This window comes from Gossypium hirsutum, chromosome A03 (assembly GCF_007990345.1).
Source record: "Gossypium hirsutum isolate 1008001.06 chromosome A03, Gossypium_hirsutum_v2.1, whole genome shotgun sequence".
NCBI lineage: Eukaryota > Viridiplantae > Streptophyta > Magnoliopsida > Malvales > Malvaceae > Gossypium > Gossypium hirsutum.
This window is the reverse complement of record NC_053426.1, coordinates 5,370,662-5,382,903: the sequence shown is the minus strand read 5'-3', so window position 1 is coordinate 5,382,903 and position 12,242 is coordinate 5,370,662. Positions and strand designations below refer to the sequence as shown.

At 32.9% G+C, this 12,242-nt stretch overlaps 1 protein-coding gene across 2 annotated transcripts; it reads left to right on the top strand.

Annotated features, from left to right (window-relative positions):
• The first annotated feature begins 1,258 nt into the window (after positions 1-1,258).
• Positions 1,259-11,126, top strand: LOC107963840 (6-phosphofructo-2-kinase/fructose-2,6-bisphosphatase). 2 transcript variants are annotated; one of them, XM_016900336.2, is made up of 23 exons: positions 1,259-1,681; positions 1,773-1,836; positions 2,277-2,581; positions 2,793-2,954; positions 3,464-3,673; positions 3,767-3,862; positions 4,087-4,185; positions 4,275-4,304; positions 4,512-4,565; positions 5,204-5,257; positions 5,336-5,413; positions 5,834-5,925; positions 6,004-6,061; positions 6,158-6,232; positions 6,577-6,624; positions 7,149-7,246; positions 7,493-7,568; positions 8,084-8,146; positions 8,272-8,363; positions 9,904-9,972; positions 10,070-10,133; positions 10,231-10,296; positions 10,871-11,126. In XM_016900336.2, exons 1-23 carry the CDS (start codon positions 1,490-1,492, stop codon positions 10,946-10,948), a joined length of 2,223 nt encoding a protein of 740 aa, XP_016755825.2. In that variant the 5' UTR covers positions 1,259-1,489; the 3' UTR covers positions 10,949-11,126. The 2 variants fall into 2 exon arrangements, with proteins under 2 accessions (XP_016755825.2, XP_040962511.1); XM_041106577.1 differs by lacking the exons at positions 9,904-9,972; positions 10,070-10,133; positions 10,231-10,296; positions 10,871-11,126 and having other exon boundaries at positions 8,245-8,324.
• The last annotated feature ends 1,116 nt before the right edge of the window (positions 11,127-12,242 follow it).

The following is a 12,242-nucleotide window of genomic DNA, read 5'->3' as shown; positions in this document are numbered from 1 at the left end:
GAGGCTCGATTCGTTTAAAAAATAAACATTAATTTTTTATCAAAATTTATTTTTCGAGCCTATATTTTTATTCAAATCCTTTCACATGAGTGAAACTTTCGAAACTGATCAAGGAACCAAACCCAATTTTAGGCAAATGGCTTGGTTGTATTTTTTGAGGGTCGAACATATTTAGAACGTGTTTACACAATAATTGTAGGCTTACGCACGATAATCCTTACGTACAAAAGTATACAATAAATTGAAATAATGTCATAACAATAACGCTCTCATTTGTTTGCGAAAAGTAAATTAAAATTAAAATTAAATGTTTATATAAAATCAAAATGTATATGTTATATTATGAATTAAAAGGGTAAATAGGTTTTTTTTAATTTATAAAATTGGCTTTAATGTTAAAATTAATATATATATTTATTTAGATTAGTATCTGAAATTGGACGATGTTAACCAATCATGGTGTTAATTGTCACAATTGCATTAACAAATAATGTGCCACATGTGTAACTTTTATAAACCCGTTGTCCATGTTATCTAATTTTAATAGAGTTACAATTAGATCTTATTTATGAGTCGGATAATTTAGTCTTCTCGAAGGTCTATTCAAAAAGTGAGAGGGTTCTAATAAAAATTATAGGTCTGAAAAATGAGTTTGGAAAAAAAAAGGCCTATTTAGACGGGCTAGGCCTCGAGTAAAGCTTTTTTGGCCTGACCCGACCTAAATATGTAAAAAACTATAATTTTTTTAAATTTTTTTTACTATTTTTTTCCACTATTTTACTACCATTTCACTATTATGTTGTTACTATTTTATGATTATTGTATAACTCTTATTTTATTATTAATTTTATTACTATTTCAGAGGTATTTACTTAATTAAATTTATTTTCAATTTGTTGAGAAATATTGATTTTAATGTTTTTAGTATTTTTAATATATTATATAATTTTTTAAAATTTTATATATAAAAATTTAATACTGACCGGGATGAGCCCGGATTTTATTCGGATCAAGCCCAAATCTAACAAATGAGCCTAAAATTTTGATTGGACCTAACTCGGTGTATGAACGCCTCTAGTAATAATAAATATCAATATCAGACAAAACACTAAAATATGTGATGAAAATTAAATTCAGTTATTAATCTAAATAAAAATATATATAGACAACAATTTAAAATATAATAAAAAAATAAAATTAGGAAATTTATAAAAAAAATGAAAAAGAAAATGCCAAAAGTGATGAATGCAGACAAACAATTCTGGACTCTCCATTTTATTTTCTTATAATAATAAATATAAATCTCTGGATTCAATCTTCTTTCTTATCCATCCAAACAATAAAAATAAGAAAAAAAAGAAAAACTAGGAATATACTTCCTTCAGTATTTACTCAACCATGAAAGCAGCTGAACCTAAATTTTGAAGTGCCGCTTACATCTATTAAAAATTTTTAATTATTGGAATAAGAAAAGAGAGAGGCGAATTGAATGGGGACGGGAACATCGAGGAACGCCGATGGAGGGTTGCATGGAGGTGAAGAACGAGAGGAGAGCCTTGACCAAGCCGGTGGCCAACTCTACGTTTCGTTGAAGATGGAGAATTACAAGAAGAAAGGAGACCTTATCCCTCATATTTATGGCTCTGTTCCTCTGGTTGGTTCTTGGGATTCAACCAAAGCTGTAATCTCTCTCTCTCTCTCTAGTTTCATTTTTTTTGAATTAATTTTTAGTTATGTAATTGTAATTTTGTTTTTTTTTTAAATGGTGATAGCTTTCAATGGAGCGAGAATCGGCTTCGATGTGGGAGCTGAGCTTCGTTGTTCCTCCTAATCATGGTAAAGTGTGTTGCTAGGGTTGCTACTCTTTTTTTTTTTTCTGTTCTTTCATTTTTGGATATGGTTTTGTTTGGTTACTGGGAAAACTAAATAGAATATGGGTGTTGGGAAAATTAAGATTATCCTTTAACTTACCAACTTTTTAGAAGATGTTATCATTAAATTTTTTATTGAAGCTGAAAAAAACTCCATTGCACTATTGAATTAATACTGTATAGTCTACTAGTCCTCTACGTTTTTAAGAATCAGGTTTCCAAATTTAGAGATTACCTTTGGGGTTTCTGATGTAAAATTTTAAGGCTCTGTTTGGGTTTCTGCTTTTGCTACTTCTATTTTTATTTTTTTTATTTTTGTTGGATTCAAAAATAGTAGCTAAAGTGAATCTTAGGAATTCATTGGAGTTTTCTACTTATTTGTGTGTTTTACCTGTTTAAATTTAGAAACTTTGGATTTCAAGTTCTTGTTGAAGCCTAAGCATGGTTACATGCCTTGTATTGTCGAGGAGGGTCCAAACCGGTTGCTTACTGGGGGTACTTTACAAGGGGATGCTAGACATGCTAGACTGGCACTATTTAAGCTAGATAATGAGGAGGTTCTTGAGTATCGGGTGTTCATTAAAGCAGACAGGGTATCACCCTTTGATCTTGCGGCAAGTTGGAGAGCTTATCAAGATAATCTCCGGCCTTCGACTGTTCGTGGCATTCCTGATGTTAGCATCAATGCAGCTCCAGAGACAGGTCATGAGGTATGTCCTATTTGGTCCATGTTCTCTCAATCTTTTATTTTTAAGAGAAAAGTGCTTTTCAACCTGCGGTATGTATTGAAAAGATGGGTTCATGTGTAAATTATCATTTCTGAATTATCAGCTCTACAGCTGATTGGAGCTTTGCCTTGATTCTTGAGCCTTATGTTTGTTAAGGTACTTGAATGTAAAATTCCTTTGTTTTACTGTACAGAACGGCTCTTCTGCTAGTTTGGAGCTTGACCTTGAACATTATGTTGTACCTGCTCCATCCACTTCTGCAAACTCAGGGCTCGTTTATGCAGCCAACTTGGCAGAAAATCCACGGTCTCTAACCTCTTCTGGGGTTTCTGGCGATCGACCTGCAACTATAAAGGTTTATCTTGGTAACCCATCTTGCAAATGTGTAAGCTAGATTGTCTTATGGGCCTTGAAAAAGATATTTACATATTATCAGTTTAAGGATGTTAACGCACAATGTTGTCCTGCTACTCTGACACTTTATTTTCTTGAAGTGCCTGTGTCTGACACTTTGGACGGACATGGGCATGGATGTTCAACTCTCCAAATGCGTGGAAAAGTTTAGACTTGTGTTAGACAGAGACCCTTATCTGACACTCAAGCCCCAGCCTGTATAACATAGGTTTTCTGGTATTCCATGCTGTGTAATTTTTTAGATCATATTATTTAGTAAACATAAATCTTAATTCTAAATGTAATGGCAAGTTCCAGAGGCCTATCCATCAAGTGATATGTAAGCAAATTGTTGTTCACATTGCATCTTAGATTGCATACTTAATAGGCAGAGATCATTTACAAAGGTTACCAAGCTCCATGGCTTTTATGATAGTTTGCATCTAATGCTATGTACTTACTTTTTCATAGGAGATGGAGGTTATCATACCGGACCCTTCTAAGGTATATTCAGGATCCGGGATGGTTGAATCAAAATCTGTGGGGACCTTTTCACCTTTGCAAAAGCAAGACAGTCACAGGGGGCTGTTCGTGGATAGGGGTGTTGGATCTCCCAGACTGGTCAAATCTTCTAGTTCAAGTACTTTTAGTTTTGATCTTAAATTGGACAGTAAAAATAAGGTTGGATGACATATGTTTCCTCATAGTAACGTATGAGTTGTTCTCTCTTTCTGGTGGTGTTCTTATATTTACTTCTTTTTCTTTTATTTTTAGAATTCGATGCCAGCAGCTGCTGGAGCTGTTGCAGCTGCAGCTGTAGCTGATCAGATGCTTGGACCAAAGGAGGATAGACATCTAGCCATTGTCCTGGTATTCTTCTTTATAAGTAATTTGTGAGCTTTTTATATGTTATCATCTTTCACCTCCTTTACTATAATTTAGTTGTCACATCTGTGATATCTAGACTTTAAAATGTTAATCATCTTCATATTCCTAAAATAGAACCATATGGCATGTATTCTACTAATTACTTGAAAGAGAATCAGCTGAAGTTTTTAAGAATAAGTGGTGCTAATTAGTTGCTTGACTCTCAGGTTGGTTTGCCAGCTCGAGGAAAGACCTTCACTGCTGTTAAACTTACACGATATCTTCGCTGGTTGGGACATGATACTAAGCATTTTAATGTTGGCAAGGTTAGTGCATTTTACCTTGAATGGTCTTTTTGCTTTGACTTGTTTCAAATGAAAGAAGAATAACTTGGATCTTTCTTTGTCCATAACAGTATCGACGACTCAAACATGGTACAAACCAGGTAAGTCTGAGTACCTCTGTTCAAGTTTATCTTCTGGGAGAATCTCTTGTGAAGCTGCTAGTAAAATTTGTGCTGTTGCTTTGCAGCTTAACAAACTCACTTTCTGTTAATGGCTTTATCTAGTAACTTGATAATTAAAATGGGATATGGTGCGAACTTTTTTTTTTCCGAAATGATTTTTGGTTGGTTATTCACTCTTTCATGCAGAGTGCTGACTTTTTCCGAGCAGACAATCCTGAAGGCATGGAGGCACGTAATGAGGTGAGCGTCTCTGGAAGAGTCTTTGTTTTTTTCTCCAGAATTGAGTTATTTGTTTCAAGGGCCCAAGTTGATGCCATTTATGTCGATGGTTTAATAATTGTTTATGTGGACTAAATTAGTATTAAATTTCTTGGTGTTGTTGAAATTAGTAATGTCTAATAATTGCTTTTAAATTGGGAGGCAACTGAGTTTTGGATGTTATGGATGTATTTCAATTTTTAAGAATCCAGTTTACGGTATTAGTGCTCCTTAGAAGATAGTAGATTTGGAATTTTATTTTATTTTCAAGAGCAGTTTTAGTCATTAAACACTTTCAGGAAACATTCTGTGGCACCTAAGTAGAAGCTGGCAATTTTTTCCCTATTATATGCACATCTAGTAAAAACTTCTAACCCATCTTGAAGTTATGTAAATGAAATATTTGTAGGCAGATACCACAAGAGTAAGAGTCACAAGAGGTAGTTTTGAAGTAATTGCATGATCCAAAGCAATTTGTGGTTTTCATCTCTTCATGGCTGGAATTGCCATTGACAAATATACTTTTTCTAATGAAGTTGGTTTTTCTTTGATGATTGATTGATGGTAACCATATTAGTCTTCTGTTTTGTACGTAGTTTTAATAAGTCACTTGCTACTAGGTAGCAGCCCTGGCAATGGATGATATGATAGCCTGGATGCAAGAAGGTGGCCAGGTAAGTTCTTATGTGACAATTATTTTCTCCCTCGTTCTGCTGACAAATTTACTGTATTAAATCCCTTTTTAAGTGTAGGTTGGAATATTTGATGCAACTAACAGTAGCAGGAGTAGACGGAATATGCTGATGAAAATGGCTGAAGGAAGATGTAAGGTACTGTTATTACATGGCAAGGAACCAGCTATTTGTATCCTAGTAGAGCTGATATGGTTATTGGGTGGAGCATGTATGATATATTACAGATGAAAAGAAAAAGCTAATATAACTTAAGGGCGTGACACCTTACTTTTTCTGGTTACTTGGGTCATATACTTGTTGATTTACTCAGGTGGCCATACACAAATATTTGGGTATGAATTAATGCACTTTAGTTAGGTTGGTTAGGACTGCATTCAGGACCTAATAGGGGGCTCATATTTTGTGCTATTCATGATTTTGCATATGCTGTTTTACTAGAATCATGATTAACAAATGTACATGTGATGTATTGCTTAATGATATAATAAATTAAGCCAGAATTAAATATATCTAGTTTTGATTTTCTAATACGTTTATCTTTGCTTTTGATTGTAGATTATTTTTCTAGAAACAATATGCAATGATGAAAGGATTATTGAAAGAAATATTCGCCTTAAAATTCAACAAAGTCCTGACTATGCAGAAGAGTAAGGCTATTATCAATAACCTTTTACTTCTTGCTCAGATGAAAAGTTTTAGACTTGCTTATCAATCTAGTTTTGTAGGCCAGATTTCGAAGCTGGATTACAAGACTTTACAACCCGGTTAGCTAATTACGAAAAGGTAGTTCCTGAATTGCTTTTGTAGTTCTTCGTTAACATGTTTGCTTCGGATGCGGATTACCATTCTAAGGTGTACCTTTGTGCTTATTGTTACTAGGTTTATGAACCAGTTGATGAAGGGTCGTACATCAAAATGATTGATATGGCTAGTGGGCATGGTGGACAAATACAAGTTAAGTTCAAATCTCCTTCTTTTATATGGCTTTTGTGCTTCATGCATATGCATGTGGGATCAATGTTCATTGTGGCCATAACATGGTTTAACTAGTCTGTATTGTTGTACTTTTCGTTAAAAGTAGTTTGTGTATTTGGTCCTGTCTTGTTTGGCCAATATATGGAGAAAGTTGTCATTATAATGGCATTGTTGTTCTTAAAGCTTTTTCTAGCATATCTTTTGTTTCTTATTTCCTTAAGTATTAATTCTTAAATGTTTACCCCTTCTCTTTCTCAACTTCTTAGATGATTTAATGGCTTTGCAATATGATCTAAGATTTTGCATGTTTTAACTGGATTCAGGTTAACAACATCAGTGGCTATCTTCCTGGACGAATCGTCTTCTTCTTGGTATGGTATACAATAAGAAATGAGCTTCAATTATGTCACATTATAAAGTCTACTTATTAAGTCCCTTTTCTCAGTTCCTTGTGTTTGTTATATTGGATGCAAAACATTTTTTTGGTTAAAGGAACGACAACCCTTTTAATAAATTGGAGCTTTGAAAAATTTGGAGTCTCTTTGGTATTCTTTTTTCTTCTTGATATGGCTTAAATCATGATTAACAGATCAAGTCTGGGTGAAATTATATCTGACAACATTTGGCAACTGCTCTTTTGTCTGCGTTATGTTGCAAGATATGGAAGGAAGCTTGAGACTTGTAACATTCAGATTCTACACCTGTTACATTAATTATTCTATATGTATCTTTTGTGACTATTACTCATCTCAGAAGTGCCCTTTTTTTTTCTTCTTTTTTTTTAATTTCTCTAGGAAGGCATCTGAACCTTCAATGAAATCTTAGCATCTACCATTTCTGGAGTGATACTTGATTTAAATGTTTACATTTACAATTTTCATATTATGATTTGCAGGTTAATACACATCTGACACCTCGCCCAATACTACTTACCAGGCATGGAGAGAGTCGTGATAATGTTAGAGGCAGAATTGGTGGTGACAGTGTATTGAGGTAAGCCTTTTCTATTATTTTGATGGCATTATATAACAGGTGGTTGCAAATTGTTTTCATCTTTCTTTTCTTCATGATATACTTTTATCAGAAGACTTATGTAATCGATATTTGTTTAATATCCTGTCAGGAGAGATATCCTCTTATCTTTGCTATTATTGTTCTGATTTCATTGTGCTTGTTGGATTAGCATATGCCAGTATCCAGTTTTAACTTACCAGGAAATTTCTTTTCCTGTTGCAACAGTGATACCGGAGAAATTTATATGAAGAAACTCGCAAACTTTGTTGAGAAGCGACTGAAATCTGAAAGGACTGCTTCTGTAAGCTTCACCTATTTGTTTACATTTATACCAAGCAAAGTTAATCACTTCTTTCAGAATTCAATTGCATCAATTTTACATTTCTTCCCCGTTCCATGTCCTGGTCCTTCTTTACATTTGGAAACCTGCTTTATGTACTTGAAAAGTGGAGTTATCCCCTGTTGGTTGTTATTTCTTTTGCTTGAGATAGTGTCATTTGGTAGTCTATTGATCTAAATTCAAAAAAAAAAAAGAAAGAAAAGAAAAGAAAAAGAAAATGCATGCAAACTGTAGATCAGTTGAGTATATGTCAAAGATCTACATTTTGGTATCATCTGTTTCTTTTTTATCAATTGGCATCATGGTTTGAGTAAATCAAATTGAATAGATGTTATGGGATACTGTTTCTTCAGATGTTATATATTTTGCAGCCTCTGTACTTGAAATAGGCATAGATAACTGAAACTTTATCAAGCTTTACGTGTGCAGAATATGTATAAGCATTATTTATTTTTTGTGATTTTGTTGTAATCTAGATATGGACCAGCACCCTACAGAGAACGATTCTGACAGCAAGTCCAATTGTTGGATTTCCAAAGGTTAGTGGGAAACCATAAGAAAGTAACTTTTACGTCCTTTCTTTCATATTCTAGCCCATTCTGGCTGCTGAATGAAGTATATATTGATATGTTAACAGACATATAATTCTTCACACTTTTGATAGATACAATGGCGTGCACTGGATGAGATAAACGCTGGAGTATGTGATGGAATGACTTATGAAGAAATAAAGAAGAATATGCCAGAGGAATATGAGTAAGGCTTCCTCATCACCCTCATGCTACATTTCTCTTCTTGTTGGTTAAGAAAATTGAATGCAAGAGAATCTAATGTTGTTAATAAGCTCTTATTGTTGGCCTTCAAAATTTTGTTATGTCACATTCACTCAGTTATGGATATTGGATATGAGTATGTATCCTAGTGTTTTGACTCTCCTTTCATAAAAAATATTGGATTTGCCGAATTGGCTGAGAAGTGTCTGGAAATAGGATGTAGGAACGGGGATTCATTCTCCTTTTCTTTTTTTTTTCTTTTTTTTTTTAATTTTTCTACAGTTCTAACCTCTTAGGGGATATTACCTTTTATAATTGAATGGCTAATGAACATATTTTTGGAATTATTGTCTTATAGATTACATAAAACTAACTTGAGGCTTTTGTCTAGGTGGATTTTTTTAATCATATTGAAGGTAATGCGACTTATATCCTAATGGGGGGCCATAACTGAAATGGTTTTATATTATCACATATGTAATTAGGCTTGTATTGTAATTGGGATTTTTTTCTTTTACATTTCTAGAAGACAAGTTAGTTGAAGACCACAAAATCCTATAACGTGGACTTGTCTAGATGCTTCCATTATTCTAGTCTTCCTCTCTTTTTTATTCATCAAAGTGGACCGGGATCTCTATTGGAAACCCAATGGAAGAAGGTAGAAAGCAGATGACAATGTAAGACAACAAAAGGTTCACACCGAAGCTGGTTTCTAGTTTCAAACCCGTCATCCTTCTCATCTCTATCAAAATTTAATTTTCTTCTTATTTTACTCTTTATCCACCCTCCTTAAAATCTTTGGTCCTAGACCAGAACTTTCTCAATTCCTCCTCCACCTCATTTTTGTCAACATATAGATTAAGTTGCTTTAATTTGATGTCCGTATAACCCAGCATCATCTATTGTCTCTGCCATTCACTTTCTTCATTGCTGATTCAGAATTGCAATTTCTGTAGGAGATGCATATTCTACACCCATAAAGGTGTTGTGTCGAAGATATAATTGATATAATTGAAGCCAATCCATTTGGTACAAAAATAAATAAGTCCTATTCAATTTAACTGAACTAGTTCCTTAATTTCATCTAGTTTAGAAATGGTTGTCACAAATGATAGAAAAAGAAGGCAGAAAAAAAGTTGGAGAATAAGTTGTAATAGACCAAATTTATAAAAAGATAGGGTAAATTTGACATTATATTGAGAATCTTACATTACCTAAGGAAGAGGTGGTAATGAGATTACTCTATATATTACCAAATCTTAAGCACAGCTAGGAATGTAAGATTCCCAACTCAAGGTAATCTTCAAAATCCAAACAAGGGGATGGAAATTCAGAATCTTACATTACCACGGATTCCTGTGAATCAAACGCCCCTTAAGGGTTTTGGTGCTCTAATATATTGGGTCCCTCTAACCGTGCTTGTGATGTATCAAAAAAGCTTGTAATGATTTTTTGCCCCTCGATTGCGGTTTGCTTTCTTCATTACTGCAGTCTTAGGTGATTATGTCTTATTGTTGTTATAGATCTCGCAAGAAAGACAAGCTTAGATATCGGTATCCTCGTGGAGAATCTTACCTGGATGTTATTCAAAGGTTAAGAGTTTCTCGACATTCTGAACTTTCAATTGTTTGCAAATAATGTTTTACATTTGAACTTGTGAGATTTAATTCATTTTCCACATTAATGCAGGCTTGAACCTGTAATTATTGAGCTTGAACGACAAAGAGCACCCGTTGTAGTGATATCTCACCAGGTTATATTTAACAGCAAAATCTTGTGCTTTATATAATTTCTCATCTTCTGAATTTATTATACATCTTGAATGATTTGTTTTTGGTTTCAATTTGCAGGCTGTGTTGAGAGCATTATACGCTTATTTTGCTGATAGGCCCCTCAAAGAAATTCCTCACATTGAGGTAACTAATAGACAAATTGAAATTGGTGTATCTATACTTATTTCTTCTTGTGGGTGACTTATCGTTTGCTTCTCTCTGATCCACGAAGTGGAAAAAGAAAACAGAATCATATCTTAGTTTCTCTACTTGATTTTTACCATCGAGATAGAGCTATATTACTTGAACTCAAGGATACAGATGTGTTCGAAATGGGTATATTCAACTTTTTCGAAGTTCTGATGCTTCCTTCTCTCTCTGATGATATCGATAGAACATCATCTATGATCCACAAAATGGAAAAAGAACACAGAATCATATCTTAGCATCTCTACCTTGATTTTTACCGTTGGGGGTAGAGCTATATATTACTTGAACTCAGGTACAAGTGTCGAGTACAATTGTGCTCTTGTCTCCTTATGCATGACCGAATATGCTTTTGGATATGGGCACTTTGAGAGAAATAGAGTCAAAGCAAGATAGGGATTGAAAGCTCTCCCATAATAGAATTGGAAAAAGAAAAGCTACAAAAAAGTAGGATGAGTTATGGGAACTTGCGTTTTTGAGTTCTTACATCTGTTATGGTTCCAATTTGCAGGTGCCACTTCATACTATCATAGAAATACAAATGGGAGTAACAGGCGTTCAAGAGAAAAGATACAAACTAATGGATTGATCCTATTTTCAAGAAATTCGTTTTTCTTGATATTGGACTTTTCCAAAAGAAAAAACCCATTAAGATGAAATTTTCATTCATTGTATTTCAATTCTTTGTCAAAATATAACATTAGTAATAATCTAACTGTTGTAACAATAATTACTAATAAAACATGTATAAGTTTTGCTCTGAACAATTTCAGGTCTCAACCTAGACTTGTATAATGCCCACAATGGCTTGTTGCCAGACTTGTCAATTAGCGTGTGGGGTTAATATGGGTCACGTTAATTTAGATTTTAAATTTTTTTGGTTATTTTGTTTGATTTGGATTTTTCCTAAGTTCAGGTCTTTTTAGGCGTATAATAATTTTGGGTTTAGATAATTATAAAAAATAAATCAAGTTTATTATATTGAATTATTTTTTTCCAGTTTTCAAAATATATTATGGTCTATAACTACAAATTTTAGTTATATTGTCAACAAATATTTAAATTTTTTATTTTAGCTCTAACAAAAATTTTTGGTTTGACTTAATTTTATTTAATTTTATTTGAAAGACTCTTAAAGGATGATTAAATATGATTCGTTAATTTAACTAATTTGAAATTTTTGTCAGTTGATTTGATCAAGTCTTTAACTTAGTTTAAGGGTTGGGCACTTGGGCTATTTCGATTTGGCTCGAGTTTGAGCCATTTTGAATTATTTATCTGAAGTATTTTGGGTTTGAGTCATTTTTATTCAAGTTATTTCTAGTTTAAGTCATTTTAAATTAGTGCTATTTTGAATTTGATACTTGAATTCGGGTTATTTTAGGTTACTTCTATAATAACTAGGTTACTTCTATAAGTTTTATAATAACAAATCATTCTAAGATAGAATCATATTTTATTCCAATTATTTTCTAATTTGAGGTTGGACAAGCTTAGAGTCTGACATTTTATTGTTAATAGTTGAATAAAATTGAGTTAGAATTTTTGTAGTTTTTCAATTGTTGGTAAGTTTTTCTTATGGTCATTTAACTATGAAAAGTTATAAAATGGTCACTTTATAATTTAATTTTTTTTGTTTTGATCACCAACTGTTAAATAGTTGATAAAAAGATAGCATGGTAGCTTTTAAAATTGATATAATAGCAACTTTAACTCTCAATATTTATATATTGTGTCCATTTAGTCTTAATTCTAAAAAAAATTAACTCTCAATATTTACACATTGAGTAATTTGGGTTTTTTTTTGTCAAATTTGTTTTTCTTTGTGACTTTCACTTAAAAAAAGCAAAACAAAAAAACAAATTATCAACTAAATCTAATTG